Raw genomic sequence first — 26,992 nt, forward strand, 5'->3', positions numbered from 1 at the left:
ATTTCCAGGCGGACGCGATGTTCAGGCACGCCATCCTATTAATACATCCATAAAACTCTCCTTCCCTGCTCTGTATTTTGTTTTATAAGTGGATAATGGACATTGTAATGAGTACAAAATACAAAAGGGGCACACATTACAAACACATTTCCATAGTATGTACATCTAGGTAAAGGTATACAAATGATATATTTGTTCTGATCGCAGATAAACACCGTTGATAGGATGGTAAGTCAAGCAATCCTCTTAATGACTCCACAGCCTCCCTCCATATGACTGTATCTTGCCATAAATTAATTCATCTCCACATCCAAACTTAGAAAGGGCCCCAGGCTGCAACCTGCAGATAATGAATGATCCTGGGAATCGGAGACTGGAGAGAACTTCCAACTTTCCAGTGTGTTCCCAATTGCTGCCGAACAGATCCATCAATACAATGCACAAGGCAAATGTTTTCTTTCTATAAATGGGAGGCTTTTTTTATTTTTTTTTCGTGTTTGCTGGAAAAGCTATTGAGTGCTGAACCTAATCGTGCTGCCAAACTTAAAACAACAGTGGGTCTTGTGGTTTTAGTTTGACATCAAAGCTGCAAGCACATAAAGGCGGCTCACAGGGCTGACACTGCAGGTTGCTATTTATAAATCTGACACGACCTCTGTTAAAGGGAAATTGTCCGGCCGCTCTCCTGTATGATATTTATGTTAATGAAGAGGACCTCAAATGCATCCAAATACTTCTCGCTCGCGCCGCAGCACGGCTGGCATTAATAATACCCGTTTACATAGAGGAAAACAGTCTGAGACGTAATCTTTATCTTTGTGCATCTATCAGCTTCGCACAAACGCTTCTCACCACAATAACATTCAGCCTATCTAATTACTGAGAGATGAGGCAGTGTGACCACATGGCACACAGGACTTCATGTATTTGGAAAGTCTACAAGGGAAGGAATGTTTTCATTTGGTTAATTTGTTAGATTACACCTTAGTGTCTGCAAGGAAAGTATGTAATACTGTTAACAACAAATAGCGTCATTCCTGTACTTGCAACAGAAAAGCCGCCAAATAAAAAATGAATGATTGTTATGGCTGAATGTATATTAAAAACAAATATTAAAAAGGGAAATATTTGAGGTGTAATGGGGGGGGGGGGGGGGGGAGATTCAGGTGCAATCATCAAGCAGCAATTTTTTTTTAAATAAACACAGGAAAGGGTAAGGCTTCATGTACACGGGACGTTTTAAGACCGCGTTTTTGTTTAGAAGCGTTTTTTGCATTGAAAACGGTCATAAATGTGTCTCTATTAAGAACGCCTACAAACGAAACGTGGCTAAATGTGAGTTACCAAGCTATTGCGGGCATTTGACGTTTCAATTTCTCTGAACATCAGCCCTGAACGCATTTTATTGCTTTCCAAAAAATTCTTCTAACCTCAACTGCCTAGAAATGACTATAAACGACTCAGTGTACATGTGCTGATAAGATAACATACAGGAGAGTTCAGGGGCAGCTGAAAAAAATGACCAACTGCTCTTAAACATCCGTTTACCAGCAGCAGTGTACATGAAGCCTTAGACTAATGTTCTTATTGTACTCAAAAATAGAGCTGGCTGTCTCATTCCACATTTTCCTGGACTCCTTGAATGCTCTGCAGCTCCTCCAATTTCTAAGGACTATATGTCCCATGGTTCCTTACTACCTGCAAGCTGTGATTCCTGTAACAACGCCACCTCCTGCAACTCCTCCTCTCAGAACCTTTGCAGTTCAGAAAGCAGGCTCTGTGAATTCAGTAACACAGCAGGGCACAGTGAATACGTGTAACAGAATTCAAGGAAATAAATGTGTGGGGATCTTCTAAAAGTTTACAAACCTCAAGATAATTCAGATTAATACGAGTTGGATAGAAATAGTTGAAATATAATGTGGAAATTAATATATGATTTTTAATTTTGACCATTGACACGCTTTACTTCACAGGTAGCATCTAGCTTTAGTGTCTATTGATAAGGAGCAATCGTAATGTGGTTCAGAGCCAGACAAAAAAAACTGAATTGAAATCAGATCTCTTTATTACAAGCCACTGAAATACCCCTTCTGGAGCCATGCTGCTGCTGCTTCATCAAGCCACAAGCACAAATAGCGGTAGATGGATGGCGCACTATCAGACCACATTGTCGCTTAGTAAGTTGACTCCTCTGTGCTTTACTGTCTGAATGTGAACCTATAAAACAAGAAAGAGTAAACTCCCAAAACACTGTTTCCAGTGAAGAGGGCTCCAAGCTTTGACATAACTTTCTCAATGCATGCTAAAAGTAAAAAAACAAAATATATGTTTTGCAACTGATTATTGTATTTTCCTCTTAAATGTGATGTTTCTTCTGGCCGTAACTATTCTGAGATAAGTGCATGAGAGAGACATTGGCAAACAGCTCGGTGATATACTTCCATTTAGCAGAGACATGAGGACAGCTTAGATTTATGCTCTGGCACGGACATGCTAGATCAGATGTGTAATCTTCATATGCCACAAAAACATGAACTGACTGAAGACACCGTTCCCCAGCAACAAACACTACAAATATGGTGCTGGTCAAAGTAACAGAGACCTACGTTGACAGCATACCAAGCCCAAGCATTTGCTTTACTAGAACATCTATTACATCCTTTTTCTAGGATACTGTCTGAAGAGGGAAGCAGAATAATGAAAAGCTTAGTTTTTCTTCCTCCACTAGCCTATCTGCAAAAAAAATATGGGAGCTGCCTTCATGGTCTTGTACAGTCTTTGAGGCTTACCTGTTTTTCATTACAACCTAACCAGACAAAGACCTGGAAAATGTAAGCAGCTTGGGAGTTTGGACTTTACTGGCTGTGTGCATGTTCCTAAAGGCTCCCTTTACCCACGAAACCTCAAGATCAGTGATTGACATCTAAAGAACCCACCTCCTCCAGGTTTCATTTACTCAAACACCCCCCAGATCAATGATCAAGATCTGAAGATCCCATCTCCTTCAGGTTTTTCCTCTGTTTTGGTTACATGTATGGACTAAAATTTCTACAGTGGAAACACTAGTTCACTTTGCTTCTCTACATGTATGTCATGATAGGGCAGTTTTTTGCACCCATAATAGCACTTTTGGAAAGGGGTCGGGGCTTAACTGGAAGTCCTCTACTACAGAAGAACTGTACAAAATAATATACAATCCTTCATTTATGGCTTTGTTTTGGAGTATATCCTGCACATACACCCCCCGGATCAAATGATCTGCTACTTACAAACATGTCATATATATATATATATATATATATATATATATATATATATATGTCAGTGAGAAGATTAACAGAGCATCCTCTGTGGTTGGACCTTTAGATGTAGAGATTCCTCCACTGAAATGCATATGCATAAAGTCTTACAACTCTAAGTTCACACAACATTTTTAACTTCTGCTATGGATCACAGTAGTGTACTTCGTTCTGCACTCCTGTGCCTCATTTTCTGCCAACAGCAGGCTGAAGCCCTCTGTCAGCTGATGTCACTCAGCTGATTCAGGCTCTGGGTTGATCCTGGACCGGCTCAACCTATTAGCAAGCTGCTGGGAGACTGAACTAGCTGCTCCTGCCTCTTGCACAGCCTGGCGGGTGACCTAAGCTGCATCCAGCTTGGTGAGTATAAATGTTTTGTTTTTTATAAACCCATCTTTTAAGGTTTTTACTAGAAAAAAATACAAAAGAAAAAATGCTGAAATGAGTAACAATATCAAAGTAAATATTCAGGAGGTAATAAACAGACCAAATGTTCTAGTAGATTTTAGGGCTGATCTTGGGGTGGTGGCATGGCGTGAAGATGGAAGGAACAGCTGTATCATGGTAAGATACAATCTGCAGCGTAGCAATAAATAGACTTAGAGGTGTCTACATGTCAGGGGGCCACCTGTAGGTCCCTAGGGCATAATCACAGTTCTTGGCACACCCAGATTCCAAGCCTTAACGCTCAATACCAACTTCCCATATGAAAAGAATATACAGCTGAATTTAGTCATCAGAGTAATCCCTTCAGACAGAGACAGGCAGCCTCCAGCTCAGCCATAAACTTTTGGGTCAAATCCATTTCTGATGGATACGTTTCAGTGTGCATCACCAAAAACCGTCACAGGGCCAGAGTAGAAAACTGCCAGTCCTCGATATGAACTTATCAAGTCTTTACACTACGCACTGGAAACTGAACTAACTCGGAACAAAGAAAACGTTTAATTGTTTCCCATGAACTGAGTAACTGAGAACAGTTTTATTTGATTGTATTGAGAAGCCTCCCAGATTTTAATCTAACACTGAGGGAGCTAACAAAACCCATGTGTGTGTGTGTGAGCAATACCCTTCTATACCCCAGAAACAGATTCACATCAGACAAACGGGAACAGCATGCAGTGGATAATCCTCATGCTACAAAAAAAACGTGATCCTATGTAGAAAGGTATAAACAAAGCCACCATGTAGCCCATCTGACCCTTTATCTGTTTTGGGGGAGATCAGAACATTAAACATATGTTCGATTGAACTAGCTGGAAGAAGTTTTAAAACAGACAATGTCAACAAGTAGGGAAAGGCGTATGCATACCTTAAACACAAACACACAGTTATATATGCACACACACTGAGAATAATTTGCTCTAAAGACTTATATGGAAAACTAATATAACAATGTCATAGCAGTACAGAAAGAAATAAGCATTACAGAGAAAGGTTACCACCAACAAGAAATCCGTGCAGTTATATTGGAATGGTTCAGGGAATACCAGCCAATACATAAAAACCAGAACACAAAGCTTTATAAACTGTTGACATATTTAAGATATACCATAACCAGTACACGATATCCAATGAAACCCTCTGCCTGGAGAGAATGCTGTTAGAATTGGCTTTGCGTCCTAAAGCAGAAACGGTCGGCTACAGCTGCAAGCGGCTTAGGGAAAGCTGAGGTATGAAATATTCACAGCGAGTCTTGCCTAAAATGCACTACGATAAGGGTCACCTAAAATAGTATAAATTTCCAGATGTCCAGGACAAAACAAAATGGCTGCCTGCAGCAGCCAGCTAAGAATTCTCTTTCTTAAGCTACATGATTGCAAGTCTGTTTCTTGTGGCTTTCTCAATAGGTTTTCTAGTTGGATATTGGATTGTTTATGAACTCTTAACTTGAGCTCTGCTGGCTACACAGCACAGGAGGTCATAGGCTTTCCACACCTCCCTTTAAGGGGTTGTTCACATGTGTGGATGAGGTGTGGTAAACTGTCACGGTTGAGCTGGGTTTTTTACGGCTTCCCCTTTAGCTGCAGAGGCCATGGAAGGAATACCCCCTGCTTTAGGCCAATCAAGCATTTAGGGGCTTATAATAGTCAGTGAGGAGGCGATTCATTGCCTCTGCAATGCCAGTCCAATTCCCTCTGAAGAGTAATCCAAATGCAGATCTTCAAAGAGCAAGGCACATGTGAACAAGCCCCAAGATAGCTGAATTAGAAAAAAAAAACAAGAGCGAGAGAAGGGAGGATTAGTCCGTGGACACATGCCCCCCTTTGGGCAAGGAATCAAAGTTGTTTATATACAGAACTTCCTGAGGGAATGATTACATCACTTCTTGGGAGAAGTGATGTAATCATTCCCTCAGGAAGTTCTGTATAGAAACAACTTTGATTCCTCCAACTGGGGTTGGTAGCACCACCTTCATCAGCTCACATTAATAATGAGGGGAGGTAATTGGCTCTCTGCAACATGGCATATGGATAACTTAAAATATGGATACAGCGAAAGCTAACATAGGTTTACAAGTATGCATGCATGCACTATTTTTAACTTGCAATTTTAGAGTGTTTGTATTAATGCTGAATTCTGGGCACAAAAAATTTCATTTAAACATATTCTTCAATGGCCACATACGATATAAATTCACTTTCTGTGCACCAAATGACTTTACACAAACCGATTACCTCCTAAAAGTAGCACTGCATTGCACAACTATAGGCAACCTGCAGAAAACTACAGGAAGAGCGGACTATGACGGAGGGACTAATGGATTTCAACAGAGCACAAGTTGTAGTCTATCGATTATTTCCTCCAGCTTCATAACAGTAGATTTGTACCTCTGTACGGAGCTGGGATGTATACAGTGTGTGCATTCCACCTACTATGTACTGATCGAGGTTGCAATGTTCTGCAGGCTTGAATACATAAATGTAATAAATGCACTTTTTTCTGTCCTCCAAAACTGCAGAGGAAAACTATAAATTGCTAACGAGGTGGCACTACACCCTAGTGATGCTAAATAAAGTATTTCCATCCATTTCAGCACTATGTTGGCGAGGATGCGGAGAGCGGGAAACCCACGCACACCTGTGGTGGTCGTGTCCGCAGATTTGCCCGTATTGGTTGACCGTACTACACTGGATCAAAGAGATCCAAGGCTCTGAAGTTCCCAATGACCCATAGATTATATTGCTCAATTGTACAGGCAAATCAGCAGGAACCTAGAAAAAAAATCTATAACTCCTTACCTTCTGAATGCAGCAAAAGCACTTATTCCAAGGCTTTGGAAACAACCAACTAACCCAACTCTATGCCAGTGGCTACTGGAAGTAGATCATACATACTATATGGAAGATCTCACTTATACCCTTAGAAATAAACCTGAAATATCCAAGAAAATATGAACCTGCTGATTTGCCTTTAACTTCTCATTCACTTATTTCTATCTCTCTACTTCTACTTATTTTCCCTTTCTATCATATACAGTCTCCATTATCTTCTATACAAGGTATGTTCGGTCCTAGAATGGTATTCCTTTTTCAATATGATGACGAGTCATACAGGCTTATGGTTACTAAACGGCCCTAAGCTTCTATTGAGGCCTTGTATATGACTAAAACTATGTTGAATGTTCAATACGCCTGGTGTAATCTTGTGTTTGTATAGTATGCCACCAGAGGACTCATACTACTATTTCATTTTTTTTGTAATCTGTATTCTATTTTTCAATAAAAACGTATTGAACCAGTGCACTTTTTTCTTTTATTAAAAATGCATAAAACAAATTTTCATGTAGTGTGCATGTGCCTCTATCCAAAGCACATAGTATGATTTCTTTCTCCTCTATCCTTACCCTGCTATATGCATAAACCACATCTGACAGTCTATGACAACACAGAATCCTTGAAGATGGCCTTGGCCCATCTCCAGCACACAGCGGGTGACTGACAGCCTCGGCTGTGTATGTGTCCCTATAAGAATGTGTAAGGGGGGTGTGGCCTTTCCCTCCACTTAGGTTTCAGATTACATTCAGCTTGGTGCTCTATGCTGTGCAGTGTGTGAAATCAGATCCCCAACCCCTGCCACTGGAAGCACAGAAATGCTGCGTAAATTATGGACTATGGATGGATGTAGAGGAGAGAGGGCAGCAGATAAACAGGTAAAACTTATGTAGGAGGCCCAATTTCATCTCTGTGCGTCGCCTCCTCTGGCCACTCCACCTAATAACTGTTATGATGAAATGCATTGGATGGGGCCAACAAAAGTGACGTCGCCATGTATGCCAATATCGGATGCGGGCCTATACAGAGATATTTTGCCAATCAGGTGTGTATTATGCAATATCGCTTTTCTGGCTGGCTAAATACTGTACATGTGAGCTTGCATTTTACTGCTTTTAAGAAACGATGCAGTTTTAACTTTACTATACTATGCAGCTTCTTTTTCTGTATGCTATTGCCACTTGGAGTTGTTGGGGTGCCTGTAATAAGATACATGTGGAGATATTGTGAAGATTAGGCAATTTAAACATTTGAGCACTGTTTGACCATATTTAAAAAAAATGGACATATCCAACCAGTAAGGAACACTTGAGAACATTGAGATGGACACTGGTCGTGGCTTCTTTACATACAGGCATAGGAAGAAGGTTGCTGGGGCTTTTTTTTTCTTTGTTGCCACTGCCTTCAGTAGTGGTTTCCTTTGTCACATTTATTCTTAGGACACTTTTCATCAAATTGGATTTTTGCTGTCCTGTCTATATGTATGTCCTATATTGCGGATGATATTTAGGTCATGTAATAATATATACGCACAAGTAGTGCTACACTTGTTTTTATAATATGGGGGGTTATATCCACTTCGACATGAGTGCATTTATTACATTTTTGCAAAAGGTGGATTGTGTCCTTGAAAAAAAAAAATTAGTTCTGCGACATGAACGGATTGTCATTTGCTGTTTGCGTAGAACAATGCAAAGAAGAAAGAACAAAGTACTGCAGGCGCGTGGGCATTTATCATTAGATGACCAATCAGTGCCCAAGTCCTGCGGGAACGGAGTTCCTGCACTTTTTTCACAGCAGGAACTCAGTTCCCTTTGCAGGACTAGAGCAGCCAAGAGCAGCTGAACCGCCCAAGCCAATCCTTCACTAAGCGGCGATGCTAAGCTTGAGTCACTGTCAGGGGTAGGCGAACCTTAGTAATCCTTTATGTTACTGGGCGCTTCCTGTATATGGATTTATCAGGTAGTGTGCAAGTATTCCGTCATTTCCTCAATGCCGCAATGTCTCCTAGGATCTTTTGTCATTGTTCCCAGGAGACATTGCGGAGGTCTGCCGCAAGTTATCGCAGGATTTAGAAAGAACTTGCGGTTTAGTAATTATGCATATGAGTGCATCATTTATTTATTTTTTTGGTGGGGGAGTGGATCTTGGGTGGGAGTTCCCACACTTTTTTCCCCAGGACTTGACCCCTGGACCCAATGAACAAGAGCTGGTAAAAGCACAATAATTTTGTCTCATCAAATGAAACCTCAATCCCTCTTCTGACTATCAGCAACAGGGCAGAGCATTACGTATTATAGCAAACCCCCTGCGTTCGCTTACACAACTTCTCAGTAACATGAAATGAAGCCCTCATGGAAAGGATATCCTTGTCTTGTTAATTCACTCTCAAGAATGAGAGTATTTAATCTGTGTGCCTCTGTTTGTCATACACGGTATTTTTGTTTGGTTTGTGGTTGGAAGTTTTGTTAGATGAGATCAGCCTGTCTTCACAGGACCAAATGGAAACAAACACAAGGACATTTTACGCAAAGCAGATTCTAACAATGACAAAGGTTACCTGGCCGTCCTGACCCACGTGGACTTGATGAATCTGCAGGTTGCCCTAAAAAACAATGCAAACAGAGCTGTTATTAGGGAAATTAACAAGCTGCACTGTGACATTTATTCTGAAAATTCTTCTCAGAGCCGCCTTTGTTAGTTTACACTAAGAAGTCTATTAACCCAGAGAATTCTTTACAAGTCTGCCATTTGCTGGCAATAAAATAAGCCCTTGTGTATGCCTGTGTTTAAAAGGCTTAACCACAGCCGGTACTCACAAAGTTTGTAAATCCTCTAGGTCCAAGTGCTCTATTTTTTTTTTTTCTTCACCATCTGGGAGGATTACGTGATTTTAATGAATAGACTGAATGCATTTAAATATCATCTCCACCTAAAAGACATATTACTGCTGTAACGGAATGGCCGTAAGTACCCAGAGACTTTTGAAGGATGCAGGGTACTCCTGTGCCAGCTTCACCAATGACTCTTGGGTCTAGAGTCATCCTATGTCCAATAGGGGCATAGGATGACTGAGAAATGATATCTCGGATTACATGAGATGGGACAGTAATGATAATTCGTGTATTGCAGGATATCTTGAAATATTACAGGTGGTTAATTCTGACCCCAACAGGTCAATAGGAGAGTGACTCAATCATGTGGGGACACATACTGTTGAGGTGTTAATTGAGTCTGGCTCCTAAGATATTTCATTGTGTGAAAGTCTATTGATGATAGATGTGTTGGGGGTTGGCAGTCTGAAAGGTCAGATGGCTGACTTTTCAGCTGTAGTGGATTAGCATGTCAATTACGTCTACTAAGGATAGTGTATCAGGTGAGAATAGCTTATCGCGGAGTCAGAACATCTGGGTAAATGACTAGTGATTAGTTCATGTAGATTATCTGAATGTAGTTATCTAAAGGAATTTGTATTGAGCACCCATTGTGTCATGTTGTGGGTGGAGTTAAGCCATTGTTTCTTGGGGCTTCTAACTGTATATAACAAGCCTGAGTTTACCATTAAAGTGTCCTATCTGTTTGGAACCAGAGAACAGAGCTTGTGTCTCGTTATTCTGGGAAAATCCATATGAATCTTGTCTGCTGGATTGTGGAGTGTCAGATAAGCTGTCTTGGGTTGGTGGAATGGAATATTGTAAACGGTGTTAACCCCTGACCATTACAACTGCATTGAGTGGTCAATGGCAATCTGAACTTCCCAACTAAATAACTATTAAATGTATTTTGTTGCAGTAGTTTGTGTCTCTGCCCCTCCCATAGGCCTGGGTTCACACCATAGCAATGCGGAAACCAGCGCCAGTTCCTGCATCGCATCTCTCCTACAAGCAGTTCACTCTGCTCACTGCAAACCACTGTGGGTGTCAATACAATGTTAATGACACCCCCAGATCGGTTTGCAGATCACAGTGTGAACTGTGGATTTGGACAGGAATTGGATCACATGGGTGAGAACCCCCATGTGATCAGATTCCAGTGGGGGAAAAAAAAAGTTCCTGCACCTTTTTTGTGCGAATCCAATGCAAGTTCAGCCATACAACTGTATAGCCAAACTCGCATTGCACAGACATCACATGTGATCTGCCCAGCCGTGTGGATGCGAATCACATACGATGTCTGTGTTCGCTATAGTGTGAACTCAGGTTTATAGGGAGATTTCCCTACAGCAGTTTAGGTCCTACACTTACAACAGCAGTGAGATTTTACTAAAATAATTTGCATCCCCACCCCTCCCACAACAGTGTGGAGATATTAACACAGTAGATTGCCTTTGTCCCTCCCACAATGGTGCTATCTCCTCACAGTAGTTTGTGTCTCTGCCCCTCCCACAATGGTGGGATTTTCCTGCAGTAGTTTGTGTCTCTAACCCCCCCCCCCCCCCACAATGGTAAGATTTCCCCCCAGTAGTTTGTCTCTATCCTCCCACAATGTGAGATTTGCCTGTAGTAGTTTGTGTCTCTACCCCTCCCACAATGTGAGATTTGCCTGTAGTAGTCTGTGTCTCTGCCCGTCCAACAATGGTGAGATTGGAAAAAGGTAGTAGTTTATGCCCCCATAGGAGTGAAGTTGATCGTGAAGGTACATGAACCCTAGAGGTTTCCATGTCTGTGTAACCTACAGGTGCCTTCTTGTGTGACAAAATGGCGTATTAACGATTACAGAGCTGCATTAATTTGTGCTTTTTATATCTACCTGGAGTTGGAGTTCAGCTTTAACATAGGTGTTTAATTATTCTAGAGACTGAAGGAATACTGAAATGTAATAAACCCGGTGCTACACTCACTCCATAATTCTCTCTTCATTTCAGAGGAGCCATACAAACATTTGCAGAGCAGCTCAGGAGTTCACTGCCAACTAAACATACACACCAGTATTATAGAAAACGCTTGTCTCTGTAACACCTTCAGCCCCATTATCCTCACACTCCAACTTCAATTGTAAAAAAATCCAGTTTACTGAGGAAAAGATCCGGCAAATTCGAGTCCATGGCTTTTCTGGAAACTCATAACTGACAAAAACGTGCAAACTGCAATCCCAGCTGAGATATGAAACAGGTCTTTAAAAACCACAAGGGCTAAAATATTTGATTTTCCTGTAATGTCATCAGTTTTCACCCAGTGTCAGGAACACAAATATGTTCTGATGGTTGCGGCAGTGTTCTTGGTATGTAGCTGCGATCACAATGGAAGGCCAGAAGCCAACAGCATGCCAATCAAAGCCAAGAAAGAAAATGGTGGCATTTAATGGGTTAGTTCATAAAAACCAGTGTGGGCTGAAAAGTGAGCAATTTTCTGTGCTTTACTAAAGAAATATGTAATATTTATATAAAAAAAGCAGAAACCATGCAATAATGAAGAATACATAATACTCGGCACAGGTTTTTTTATAAATGCCCCCCTTAGTGAGTATTTTATTCCACTGCAGTACATTATCATTGCCAGATGTTTTTAAAAAAACAACCCAACAATGGCTCCAAACTACCTAAAATAGCTCGATGATATAAAGGGTTTGAAAAGCTCAAAATAAAAGCAGGTTTTTATTTGCATTTCAAGAAGTACATTTAATAAATAGCTGGCTTAAAGCCCAACTCTTGGCACAATAAATTTATCAGGGTTAGGCAATTAAACTTTGCTTTAAAAGTAAACTCCCATCATGCAGGCTTTATTCTACATCTATCAAATCTGCACCTTCACATGGCGGGAATAATAGAGCTGTGATTCCTGGCTGCTTGGATGCAAGTGGTGCCAGTCTCCCAGACTCCCACTCCTCCAGGTCATTTATAGAACAAAACCTGGGACTATCTGCGAGGTGTGACAATTTAATTCCCGGAATGAAAGCAGCATAGCACTATGGTGGTGAGTCGCACACATATGAACTTCAGAGTGTTATGACATGTTCTAAATTGCACTCGCCTGGGTCACAGACCAGTTTACTGAAGTCTCGTACATGTGCTCGGTTTACTCGGCAAGAACCAGCAAGAAAACTGCTGTCAGAGCTTTCTTGCCGAGTATACCAAGCGTGTGTACGAGGCTTTAAGGTTTCTCGACAAGAAAACTGCCCAGAATCTCGACGAGAAAAATAGAGAACATGTTCTCTATTTCTCTCGTCGTGAGATTCTCGGCAGAAAACCCGAGAGTGTGTATACTTACCTGTCGCCATGGAAACCCACGCATGCTCGAAATGACTGACGCATGGGCGGTAGCTTCCTAGGCATAGGTAGGGTGCAGCAAGATGGCGGCAATGGCATTGAATGCGACGAGCGCATGCTCGTCGTACGTGATGACGTCACAGCGTTCTCGCCTTTCAAGAGAACCGCGGTTCTTTTAAAAGGAGAGTCTGTACACTCGGGCGGCAAGAGATTCTTGCCAAGAATCTCATCAGGGAAAACAACCTTTTTTTCCTGACGAGATTCTTCCCTGTGTGTATAGGGCTTCAGTCTTTACAGAGTAGTAGAAGAAATAACGGGTGTATATGTGTTATACTCTCTGTGGTACCTAAGGGGTTACATCTATGCATTGTGGGGAAAAGCTGCTTGATCCTGTCTTCTCTTAACCTCCCCTCATTCCACTGTCCTGGATCTATCTGCTGATAGAACTGAGCCTTGAGGGCAAGCTGCACATGCTCAGTTTGGTGTGTACCGCTAGAGAGTTGTTTTATTTCTTGGGAGGGTGCATGTGATCAGCACAGGGCCAATCAGCACTGTCCAGACAGAGGGTCAGGGGTCCTGCAGCCTCATTGGACAAACAGGGGAGAATGAAAACTCCTCCTAAAAGCTTTAACCAGACACAGATAGAAGTCACAGACTGATATATACGGCTGATGAGAAAAGGTATTTAGCAGTTTATATTTACTAAAATAATTACATTTCCATGTTCTATGTACTGTGAGAGACCAGATATAGTGAATTCAGGGTCCTGGGTTTAGTAACAATTTAATAATTATGTTACCAAAATGATTGTGTGCTGTAAATTGCCTCCAGCATTGTTCATGCCTTAAAATAGAGAGCAACTGAGCATGTGCAGAGCAAAATGAGACAAGGTTATTTTTAGACCCCTTTCACACTGAGGCACTTTACAGGCACTATAGCGCTAAAAATAGCACCTGTAAAACGCCTCGCCTCTCACTCCAGTGTGAAAGTCCAGGGGCAACAGTTTATTTTTTTGTTGGAAAAAAAATGTTTCCTCAATGAATAAAAAATGACCATTGTAAGCACTCCTCTCAGTGGTAAATGGTTTGTCTCAACAGTCTACTTGACACCTTTGCTGGACAGCTTGAAGAATAATACATTTACAGGCTGATCAACAGGTAAAAGTAAAGAATACAAATAAAGAACACTAATGCAGACACCAAATCTAAGAAATAGTAAGTTAGAATATGCTAAATGTTTATTTTTGGGTATAATAACATTTTTTTTTTTTCATGGATTCAATCCAAGATATATGATATTTCTGTTGTAATAAAGTATGTACTATAAGTACACCATAACTAACATCCAGTACAGTCAATTCCTTTATAATCTCAAGAGAAAAAATATGAAGGATTACCTCGCTGTCTTGAGTGATTTGCACCTGCTCTCCCTGCGGTACTTGTGCAATATGCAGGTGTCCCTGTAAGAGACAGAAAGAAAATAACAGTTAATAAGGGATTCAACATCCTCAGATGCTCAGTGAAAGAGAGTAGGAGGCCAAACACAAAATTCAGGGTTGCCAATGCCTGAACCAAGTCAACTTGATCTTTGCTGCCTCCTGTATCATATACCCCAACATGCCCACATATGCTTACCGAACAGGAAAAGTGACTGCCATTAGTCAACAGATTAGTCAGTTAGTGACAAGCATTAGGTAACCCTGTGGCTAAGTTATAGACTTTCAAACATTTACATAGTTTTAACAAGCAGTTTATGAGCTTCAGAACAATCCCTTAGGGCAGTGGTCTCCAAACTGCGGCCCGGGGGCCAGATGTGGCCCTTTGCTTGCACTTATCTGGCCCTTGAGGCACTTTTCCTCCCACTGACACCAACTATGGGGCACCATTCTTCCTACTGACCCCAATGATAAGATACTATTCTTCCTATTGACCCCAATGATAAGCTACCGTTCTTCCTATTGACCCCAATGATAGGATACCGTTCTTCTTATTGACCCCAATGATATGGTACTATTCCTCCTACTAACACCAACATCCGGCCCCCTTAAAGTCTGAAGGACCGTAAACTGGCCCTTTGTTTAAAATGTTTGGAGACCCCTGCCTTAGGGGTTTATTTACTAAGGCTAGAGAGGGCAAAATGTGTCACAATGCTGCAAAGAAACCAAACAGCTTCTAACCTCAGCTTGTTTAATATTAAACTTCATCAATAAAACCTGGAAACTGATTGGTTTCTCTGCAGAATTTTAACAAATGTTGCCCTCTCTAGCTTTAGTAAATAAACCCCTCAGTGACTTCTGTAGCTGCAGGTACTGTGGAGCAATTCACCCTCAAAGTTCACTGATGAGGTTGTTATTGGATTCTTAGCAGCTTTATCCAACTCTTTTTTTTACCAGCAGTGACTTTTAATATAAACACAGGTCAGGTGTACTTTGTTTACATCATAAAGCCGTAAGGCTTATCATACCCAAAGTAGCTCTGTTATAAACTAGAATGGTACCTGCAACTAGAAAGCTCAGTAAAGGGCTTAATGTGGATTTATTGCTTATAAAAAAAAAAAAAAAGGAAATACTTTAACGCCTGTGGCCAAACCAGTGGTGTACCAACCCCTGGTGCCACACATTGAGGGGGTGTCAGGCCGACGCCACTTAGGGAGCCGCTCTGTACACCGCTCTCTGAACATCGCTCCCATCGGCATGGCAGCGCCCAGCAACTCCAGCCTGTCTGGATCCTCCATCTCCTTAGGTAGGTGATCCCACCTTCTACCTCCACATCTTTACAATGACAGGTTCACCCAGCCTGCCATCTGTCTATTGCTGAGCAGTGAGATCGGACGCCGTGCAGGAGAGAAGTTCCTGGTATAGTCAAACTCTTTTCAGAGGGGGGGGGGGATACCTGTTATTATCACACTCCTCCCAGGAGGGGTAGTCATGACATGGGCACATTATTCTCAGGAGGGGTGATGGTCACACTCTTCCCAAAAAGGGGGATACCTGACATGGGCACATTCTTCTTGGGGGCGATACCTGCTTGATCATACTATTACCAGAAGGGAAATATAGGCCAGTCTAATGGAGGTAGGGTGCCAGATATAGGATCTGCCCCGGGTGCCAAATGCTCTAGGTATGCCCCTGAGGCACAGGTCCCCTTTAGGCATGTACCACTACAACATAAAACCTTCTTTATTATCAGTAATCAGTTACGCAAAATTGATTTTTTTTAAGCAGCGCCTTACAAAATGCACAGAACACACAGAAATGTTCCCTGATACTAAAGGAGCTTACAATCCAATCTCCTCAAACACAGAAGGACCAATGTGATGATAACAGATTAAGCAACCAACGTGTTTTTGGATTGTGTGAGGAACCCTGTGCAATGTTCCTGGTAGGAAATGAACCTAGAACCCCTGCTATGCACCATGCTGAATTCCTAACCATCAGAAAAAAAAAATAATCTAATTTTCTCACTGACCATATTCTGGGAAGAATAAAACTTCTGTATGGAGAGCAGATTAAAGATGCACAATTTGGAATTCAGTCAAAAAGTCTTCTATTTTTTTTTTCTTTTACAGCGAGAACAATTGCCTGTAACTTTCAAAGAAACACAGTTCCCTCTATATCAAACAGCTTCATTTCCTTTGGAAGGAAGTTATCCTATTCATAAGAGGCAAAACAAAACAGATTGAACTTATCAAACTGACAATAGGAACTCCGAGGAAAACTTTCAGCCCAAACTCCATTCAGACTTGATAAGAGACACTTTGCCTTCCGTTGCTAGTGGCCTGGGGGAGAGTGGCATGATTTAACCCTAACAGTACTGCATTCATTTGTTTGCTATACCAAAGTCTTTTAAAGTGTATATCTAGGCAAAATGTAAAAAAAAAAATACATATGCAGTACATTTCAGCAATACATGCACATGTGGCCTTGTTTCACCCCCTTTAAAAATTATGTATAGAAACATAACTGGCAATCCTGCTAGAATTCTATTGAGTTCCCTAATTCCTGGTTAAGCCGACAGTGCTGCCTCTGCTGCACTAAAATCAGCCCTTCCTCTTCAACTAAATTATTTCACCTATCACTCCACCCTTCTGTGTCCCTCTCCACATGAGTACGTTGTTTTCTTTCCCTGCTGCCTTTACACCCAGGGGCCTGCCCACACAATGTGTGTAGGAAGATCTCTCAAAGATGTTGTTCTAGGGGATGTGCCTATGTCAATAGAAACTGAGCTCACAGCAGCTACCCTGAAAAACGTTTGGTGATGAGATCAGAAGAAGTAAGAAAAGCGGTTTCTCTCTACAGTACCAAAGTCAACTGCACTGGGCAGAGGAGGAATCAGGTGTCTAATAAACTCCAGATCTCTCAATAAAGAGTACCTGTCACTGCCACAGCATTAGGGTCTTGTTCATTCCTTGTGATAGCAATACATTTACATTTGATCAGCAGCTTTGGAGGGCAGAGGGGGAATCAGGTGTCTAATAGACCCCAGATCTCTCAACAAAGAGTCACTGCCCCACCTATCACAAAGGGTCTTGTTCACCCCTTGTGATAGCACAACCCTGCTGTATTGTCCCTTTGTTTGAAGTAATTGCCGGTGTCTTGTCGAGCTAGTTCCCCTATTGATATGGTTCCCTGCTCGACTGCGCAGACGAAGCCCACGGAAATCTCCAAACCTGATCAGCTGTTCTTCAAATGTACATGCTGTATGCGGGGCTCGGGGCGGCATCCAGGCTCATTCCTTGCCATTTCCGTGGACTTGGAGGATGTTAAAAAAAAGAGCAAGGCGACCGAGCGAGCGCAGCGAGCTGTCTGAGTGAAGCGAGTATGTGAGGCCGACTGCCAACTTACAGCGAATTCCATGTCGCCCTGGACCTGTTTCTACACCTGAAAAATGCTGATCAGGTTCAGTGATTTCCGTTGGCTCGGATTGCGCCTGCACAGTCAAGGGGGGAACCATATTGATAGGAGGAACCATATCAGCAGATCACCGTCTCTCAGACCTCACATTGGAGTGGCAATAGGCACTTCAGCACAGATGGAGTTCCTGGGCTCCTCCTCAGCTCTGAAATGTCATATAACATAGCCAAGGGAAGACCGGGGAGGACTTCCCGCACTCTGCCGGGTGACCCTGACTCTGTGTAGAGGGGGAAATTTGTGCTGTGGGTGATTTTGGCTTAGTGGTGCAGATGTTTGTACTGAAATGTGGGTATTTTTCCTGGGGGGGTGGGGGCTAGTTACTCCTGACCTTTGCACTTTGCCTTACTAACTCCTGCACTCTGCGTTACTTAAAGTGATTGTAAACAATCACTTTGTAAAACAACCCATTCAGTTTACAATAGAAAGGTAAAATATTTGTATATATATATATATATATATTTATAAAAAATGATAAATACCTTTTTTATAAGTGATCTCATTCCCTCTGTTCTCAGCTACACAAGAGCTGTGGGAGGAGAAACAGCAATACACTGAGCTTCCCAGTGAATGGCTGTGCAGCGGGGGGCATGTCAGGACAAGTCTGACAATTGGAGGAGAGTACACTGAGTTTCCAGCATAGCTAGAGAACTGACCACAGTTGTGCGCTCCTGCTTAGTGTGGTCAGAGATAAACACTTTCATCCTGACCCCCTGCGCTCTGCATTATATACTACTGACTTGAGAAATCCTGTGTTTCTCACTACTGACCTCTTTACTCTGGGTTACTTACCACTGATCTCTGAACTCTATGTAACTTACTACTAAAAACTCTGCACTCTGGGGTGTGTGAAGCCTCGTACACACAACGAGAAACTCGACGGACGAAACACATTGTTTTGCCCCGTCGAGTTCCTTGTTAGGCTGTCGAGGATCTCGGCGAGACAAATTTCTCCATTCCCGTCGAGGAAAAAGAAGACATGCTCTCTTTTTGGCTCGACGAGATCCTCGACAGTTTCCCCGTCAAAAAGTGTACACACGACCGGTTTCCTCGGCAAAAAAAAAATACCAGCAAGTTTCTTGCTGGTTTTTGTCGAGAAACTCGGTCGTGTGTACGAGGCTTAACGCTTTACAAAATGAAGGCAGACATACAGTTATAACACAATTCAATACAAAAGGAATTAGAGAGCCCTACTCGTTCGAGCTTACAATCTACAAAAAAGGGTCAAGTGATACAAAGGGTAATAACTGTGGGGGGTGAGCTATTGGAGAAAATAAAAGTTTAGTTGTTAGGTGAAGGCAGCGAGAAGCTAGAAATGTTTTTTTTAGGGATCACCTAAAGATGAACAGAGTAGGAGCTAGTTAGGGTGCAGAGCTCCAGAGGATAGAGAGGCTCTAGTGAAATCCCGGAGGTGAGCATGGAAGAGGGGTTGATGAGGGAGCTAGAAAGCAGGTCGTCATAGTTGGTATTTCGAGACAAGATAAAGGATGTAGGTTGGGACAGAATTGTGGGTGGCTTTGTAGGTTGTTGTTAGTATTTAAAAAAATTGTTGGGTGAGCTGAAGGTAATGGAGGGGTTGGCAGAAAGGGACAACAAGCAAAAAAACGCTTGGGCAAGGTGGATGAGTCTGGTAGCAGCATTAATTTGCTCAACAAATTTAGACACACTCCCTGCAAAAAATTGTAATGTATTCTTTTTTGTTAAAAGGTGAACTTATTATTTAACGCTCAAGAGCTTGACGCCTGTAAAAGCTTTAGATGATTTTGAGAACCCTCAGGTCCTTTCCTTAAAGAGGAACTGCAGTCTGCTCACATAATTTGAAATAAAAACATCTTTGCCATTCTAAAGCTTCCCTCCAATTACTTTGCATATTATTTTATATATACTGTGATTCTGCACTTGCCATATATGCTGCAGAAATCCCCCTACACTGAGTCTGGCTGCAACCATTTTAACTGTGGGCATCTGAAGCTGCTGCCTGTTCACTTCCTGTATTCACACAGACACACACAGAGGCACCGCTCCAGCTCTAATTGGCCCTCCTATGACTTATCCACCTTTTTTCCTGGCAAGCTCTCACATGAGTGAGAGAGCTGTGCATGATGTCATAAGCCTAGGCCCTTTTACCAGACAAGAAACAGGTAGTGGGCTATATAAGATATTTACTGGCTGAAAAAAATGTTTTACTATCCAAAGTTAAAACAATAAAGGCAGGATATTTAATAGATGGAGAGATGAAAAAAGTTCCGCTTTAAAAAAAAAAAATATGTTGCAAACTAGTAATCTTTTCCATGTTGCTCAGATAAATCTCTATCTCTCCAGGATTGGCTGCCTCTGCTCTAGAGGGGTAGAGGGAGAGTTGGGGTAAACTTGTGCCATGCCTATACAGATCCTCTAAACCTAATCACAACACGTTGTCTATATTGGGCTAGATTCAGCAATGATTTACGCCGGCGTATCTATAGATACGCCGCGTAAATTCAAAGCTGCGCCGGCGTATCTTCTTTCTGTATTCAGAAAGCAAGATACGCCGAAATTAGGCTAAGATCCGACTGGCGTAAGTCTCTTACGTCGTCGTATCTTAGGGTGCATATTTACGCTGGCCGCTAAGTGGCGCTTCCGTCGTTTTCGGCGTAGAATATGCAAATGACCTAGATACGCGATTCACAAACGTACGTGCGCCCGGCGGAATTTTTTATGTTGTTTGCGTAAGGCTTTTCCAGCGTAACGTCGCTCCTGCTTCTATGAGGCGTACGCAATGTTAAGTATGGACGTCGTTCCCGCGTCAAATTTTCTATTTTTTACGTCGTTTACGTAAGTCGTTCGCGAATAGGGCTTTGCGTAAATTACGTCCACGTCGAAAGCATTGACGATTTGTGGCGGAATTTAGAGCATGCGCACTGGGATTCTTTCACGAACGGCGCATGCGCCGTTCGTTAAAGACGTCATTTACGTGGGGTCATGTTTTATTTACATAAAACACACCCACCTCTTGCAAATTTGAATTCGGCGCACTTACGGCCGGCTGATTTACGCTACGCCGCCGCAACTTACGGAGCAAGTGCTTTGTGAATACTGCACTTGCCCGTCTAAGTTGCGGCGGCGTAGTGTAAATAACATACGCTACGCCCACACAAACTTACGGCGGGCTACTTGAATCTAGCCCATTGTCTTTAGTTGCACTCAAGAAAATTTGTTTTTGTGTCAAGCACAAAGATTCGACCTGTCTGAGATGCTCTATTCTCATAAATAATTGCTGTTTCATTTCCTATGACTGTGAGACTCTGTGATCACTTTACAGCACTTAAATCACTGTGTCTCCAATCCAAGCCGTAGCTATCAAACGTAAATTTATGTGTCACTGTACAGACTTTGATTGGCTGGAACCAGAAGGAAATATTTCTGCAAGTTAACCTGACATTCTCTGGGAAAACTCCATCGCCAGAGGAAATGAACTTCCCTTTTTTGGAAATACAACCCCCAGAATTTAATACCTTTCAGTCTTCACAGATTTGACTAGATCTCAGCTATTCTTTTTTTTATCTGCTGAGGAATGTCCTAAATTGTAAGGCACTGCATTTATAAGCCAGTGTTATCACAGTATTCCTCCATCTAGTGATTTAGGGTGTAGACATTTTAGTAGGCCTGGAACAGCATATATCCCTGACCTGGGCTTCAGTCCTCCAGAAAGGGCATGTGTTATAGAAGGTGGGGATCTATGGTGTCCAAAACTCTACAGGGGTTAGTGAGTTCAGAAGGTAAGGCTCAGATTTTTCTTCATAAAGCTTAAGTATAGAATAGGAACCATCTGTCTGGGTCTTTCCTCTTTCAGTATAAACAGATTTGTAAATTGTATCTGGTGTATGGGGAAGCATATTTAGTAACCTTGCTAACTGTTTGGTTAAAGTTGAGGAAAGCCCAGTCAATAAAATTTCATCTATGGTTAATGTAATTTCAAAAGCAAATTTCAATCTTTTTTTTCATCTTCATCTTTCATTAAAATAATCCAATCTCAGCAGTTGTTAAATCCCAACTCCTGGAAATCTGAAAACTCTTGCTTGCAGTGAAGCTGTGAATACACTGCAAGGGTTACCTGCTTATTTAGTCTGACGGAGAGTAAAAGCAGTTTTACTTACTCAATCCTCCATACTTCAGAGGTGGACTGAGAGCAGGGCTATTGACACTACACTGGTCACTAGTCTGCTGCTGTGTCAATGGACACAGCAGCAGGACTTGGAAGTAAGCCCAGCCCAGACAGATGCCCCGCCATGGAAAGCGACTTTCTGTGGGAGCACAAGATGAGGAGGAGGAGCCTGGAGTCTTGGTGGGGGACACCAAAAGAAGAGGATCAGGGCTGCTCTGTGCAAAACCATTGCACAGAGCAGGTATTGTTATTCTTATTTAAAACATTTCAAGGTTTAGTATCACTTACCCCCTAGACCTAAACGAGCAGATAAACTTTTGCAGTGCGGATGCAGCCCCATTGCAAGGAGGAATTTTCAAATTTCTCAGAGATCTGTCTTAAACAAAATCAGTCATGAAACAAGCAACTGTGTGACTAGGCTCTGATGGAAGCAGGCACTCCCTGCACTCCCCTGGCATAAATGTACTGCAGTGGTTTCGACATGAAACCTGTTCAGACATGAGCCAGGTAACATTTTGATCAGAGCAAAAATGTCACTGCCCTTGGCTGCTAGATGGGTCTCTGTTAGAAGAAGGATGATGTCTGATAAGAAGGTCCACTTGCAACTGTTACAGAACTCAACATAAACATTACTCTGTGTACTGTAATTGTTTGCTATTCTATAAAGAAGAAGGAGACTACTCACCACCTGGACCTGGCCATCTTCCCCGATCTGGTGGATCTGTACCTGCTGGGCATTGGCCAGAGCGTAGTGCAATGCTTGAGGCTGTGTCTGCTGCAGGTCACTGGAAGATGAAACAGTATTCTGTACACCATCTAGAAGAGAAAGATGCAAATGCACATATGGTAATTGTGAATTTTAAAACAGACTGTGCCAATTGCGGTGGCATTAAACATGATTTAATATTTAGTGTATTTACTCCGATGGTGCTTACTTCCTGTATTGGCATAGCTGATACAAATTTAGCAATACTTTAGGATTACATGAAATGAAACCATTTTGTAATCAATGCCCCAGATAGCGAGCACCTCAATATTCCCATTACAATCACACACTATTTTGTTCTGAAGCGGAAACTATTTTTGTCTTTACAACCCCTTTAAGCTTCTAAAATCCTTGCACGGAAATTACTGGGAGCTTAGTTCCAATTGACATAGCCACAGTCCCAGAAGTACATCCCCCCAAAGTCCTTCCTCTAAACAAATTGTGTAGACAGCCTCTTAGTAGTCAATGCAGTGGCACTGTTTTGCTGGGGAAAAAAAATCAATGTATGCATGTGGAGAGGGTAGGCCGAGTTCTGTTTTTCAGCAGGCAGGGCTAAAAATGCTGCCTTGAATTTCATAGCTGCATAGGCAGAAAATTTGTGGTGCAATGGATTTCTGTCAGATCCTGAGTTATTTGTTCCAAAGTGAAATATTTTTAATGGGAGAAAACATGGATTGTGCATGTTTTCAGGAGATGTACTTAAAATGTTTGTTTTTTTTGTCCTGACATAGAATTAAAAGAGAACCTATGAGGATATATATATATATATATATATATATATATATATATATATATATATACATACATACACACACACACACACACATACATATACTGTGAGTACAGACTTCAGGGTTGTCATCATCCTGGCTTCAGTGTTGATTGGGTCACTGACCTGGAACAGGACAGGAGTGCAGACTTTACAAGGTCAGTGACTCATGCAGTAATGGCAGCTTGCTGTACCATTAGCAACAGTTAGTATTGGCAGCTCCCACAATTCCCTGCTCACGGTTCATTGTAAACAGTTAATTACTTTATGTAGAATGTAGATAGATTTAGTTTTGGCTCACTGTGGTTTGTGGAGCTATGTTATATGCCTCACTGTAGCCAGCGTGGCTATTATTGTTCTGTTTAGCTACATTTAGTTTCTCACTGTAATCAGTGCAGCAGTGTCTGATTCATTAGGTCTGCTCAGTAGCTGCCAGTCTGATAGCTCCCTCTGTTTCCAGAGAGCTTAAGAAGTTTCTGGGTCATAGGTGTGGAGTTATGCAGATGGAAGCATGGATATTAATGCAGCCCTAGCCAATCCCAGGGAGCTGGCTCTGAAGGCATGATGGGAGATTGTATATATTCTGTGACCACAATGGGCTCTCTGTCTTTTCCTGGAGAGGATTAGTCCAGCCTAGATGGCTGCTGCTGCCCTTCAGGGCAGTGCAGCCATGTGCTTGCTGTTCGTGAGCCCTCAGGTGGGTGAACTGAGAGCCTGGATGCTGGGACTCTAGAGAGCTGAGTGAGGGACTGTCTGCTGAAGATCTGGCCTGGTATCTTTGGAGAATGGCATTGCTTGGAAGGAGGCAACCAGCTGTCCTTGGTACAGATTATTATTATACAGGATTTATATAGCTCCAACATTTTGCTCAGCTTTACAACATGAGGGCAGACAGTACAGTTACAATACAATTCAATACAGGAGGAACCAGAAGGCCCCGCTCGATAGAGCTTACAATCACAGGTGTAGCTGAGAGATCTTAAAGGCTGTTGGGCTGCTGCCACTTCTCGGGTGTTAGAGAGTCAGTTGTGGATCTGTTAAAGGGGACACTAGTTGGTGTTCTAAAGAGCTTAGTCCACCCAAATGCTCTATAAAGAGACTCTGCTTCTGTGGCTCTAAAGAAAGGAGTTGCTTTTATCTACTACTATTACTACCTCAAAGCTAAGTCCACTGTTTGTTGCAAGCGGGGACTTTACTACAGCTTTTTCCAAAAAGAATACATACATAAGTGCTCAAGTTGTACATAGTTCTTGTTTTTGGAGTATCACACTTAATTCCCTCAACCCTATTAAAGTTCTCCAAACAAAATTTAAAAAATTAAATAAAAACAACTACACACCTAGACTGGTCATTGAAGAAATGTGTGACTGAGCTTGTGCACCTGGTGGCAGATTGCAGGGCAAAACATTTGGGGAAGACCTGGGCAATATTCCAGCAGCTCCTACGAGAGTAGTACTACATATACAAATGAATTCTAAACACAGAAAGAAAGAGAAAGGGTTCTTTTGAGATACAGTTGGAAAACAAAGAAATCCAGGGCCATGTACAACTGCCAACTTTAAAGACAGTATAGTACAGAAGAGTCAGAAAGTGGGAGCAGATTCTGGTACCAGTACGGCAAGCTGAAACGAGTTGTGGCCTTTTCTGCTCTCAGTACACAAACCGAGAATGGTCATGAAAGGTGCCTCCAATAAACTGAGGACTAATTCTATTGTTGAAGCAGTTTATGTCTTCCAAAAAAAGTTTAAAGCTTTTAAATATTCCTTTGTTTCCTTTGGATTTTCCAGCTGTTTTGAAGCAACAACAGCTGGAGAGTCACAGATTACCTAGAAGTTGTCATATAAAGCTGATAACATGTATTGTATTTACCACTGATGAGAATAGCATGGTTATATTGGGGTTTACTGCAAAGCAGTGATGGAAATATCTAGTCATTAGAACTGCTTATTATAACTTGCAGGGATTTGAGATGATTGCGTAATAATTGTCCCCTTTGCAACTACATAATGGACATATTTTCATTTTCATTACAAATCTGACAATAAACAACTGAATTAAAGTGAAAGGTAAGGCCATTTGCATCCATTATGATTGCCCTCAAAAGGAACGGTTGTATTTGTAAGATTAGATGTCCAGAGGCACCCACCATCAGAAATTGAGTCCCCCACTCTCCCTTACATCACAGTGCCCCCCCCTCTCCTTATGCTGCTGCTGGGAAGAAGCTGAATTCATTGCTTGAAAGCCGAAAGTAAGGGTCTTGAGTGTACCAGAGGAGGGCCGCATTCGGCCCGCGGGACTTGTGTTTGACATCTGTGATCTAAACCATTCCATTGTAGCTCTGGCTGTATGTTTAGGGTCGTTGTCCTGCTGGAAGGTGAACCTTCACCCCAGTCTCAAGTCTTTTGCAGACTCTAAGGCCTCGTACACACGACCGAACATGTCTGCTGAAACTGGTCAGACATGGTCAGTCAGGCTTGCGCCGTCCTATCTTAGGTTGCAATATTTCTGATGGTCGCTAGGTGGCGCTTCCATTGCGGTCGGCTTAGAATATGCAAATCAGTAGATACGCCTATTCACGAACGTACGCCCGGCCGCCGCAGTACATTTACGCCGTTTACGTAAGAGATAGGCCACCTAAATTTATTCCATCAAATAGATGGAATAGTAATGTTAAGTATGGCCGCGTTCCCGCGTCGAAATTCGAAAATTTTAAGTAGTTTGCGTAAGTCATTCCTGAATAGGGATTTATGTCGTTTACGTCCACGTTGAAATCAATAGGCCCGTGCGGCGGACTTAGCCGCAATGCACACCGGGAAATGTAGGCGCCCGGCGCATGCGCAGTTAAAAAAAACGTCAATCACCTCGGGTCAAGCCTCATTATCATAAAACGCGGCCCCTCAGACGAATTTGAATTAGGCCCCCTTATGCCCGCCCGCTTTAGGCTACGCCGCCGTAACATAGCAGGCAAGTACTTTGAGAATCATGTACTTGCCTCGCTAACTTACGGCGGCGTAGCCTAAACACGCTAAGCTACGCCGCCGCAAAAAGTTAGGACAGGGTACATGAATCTAGCTATAAAAGTTAAAACAGAGGGCCATATGCCAGGCATTATTAGAGATCATTTATAAACGCAGCTTTCAAGGAACAAGGCTGCAGCCCAATATTTGTTTATTTGTCCATGGACAAATAATAATAGTGACACTACATGAATGCAGCTGGATATGGAAATCCAGTGAGACAGTCAGGTGAGACACAACAGCCGCTTGACCTCCTTAAAAAAGGAAGCAGGACAGTGGGATCAGTTGACCTAATTTAGGAAGATAATTTTATGGTTCAGCCACAATTTTTTTTTTTATGAGTGAAGTGTAACTGCAAGTAAAGAGGGGGGCTTCACAGTGAAATGTCTTTGTTCTGGTGCCGTGATTTCTGCTTTAAGCTTGGCCTAAAATATTTATGCAAGAACATACGGAAAAAAAAACTTTATCTGTGAATTTGTATGTGTGGCCTGAATAATTTTCTCAGACGTTCTCAACAAGATGGCCTCTAAAATAGTTTTGGCTATAAAAAAGTAAAACTTATCCATTTTTAAACTTTTTTTCCCATATAAAAAAAATACAAAACA

The 26,992-nt window shown here is 42.0% G+C and overlaps 1 protein-coding gene across 1 annotated transcript in view; it reads right to left on the minus strand.

The window, feature by feature from the left end:
• The window catches only part of LOC120917823 (BTG3 associated nuclear protein), a 440,239-nt gene that overhangs the window by 125,846 nt on the left and 287,401 nt on the right, over nt 1–26,992 (minus strand). The window contains 3 exon segments of the mRNA XM_040329379.1: nt 9,138–9,182; nt 14,179–14,241; nt 22,521–22,651. Of these exon segments, the coding sequence (XP_040185313.1) occupies nt 9,138–9,182; nt 14,179–14,241; nt 22,521–22,651 (239 nt within the window).

Source organism: Rana temporaria, chromosome 11 (assembly GCF_905171775.1).
Source record: "Rana temporaria chromosome 11, aRanTem1.1, whole genome shotgun sequence".
Taxonomy (NCBI): Eukaryota; Metazoa; Chordata; class Amphibia; order Anura; family Ranidae; genus Rana; species Rana temporaria.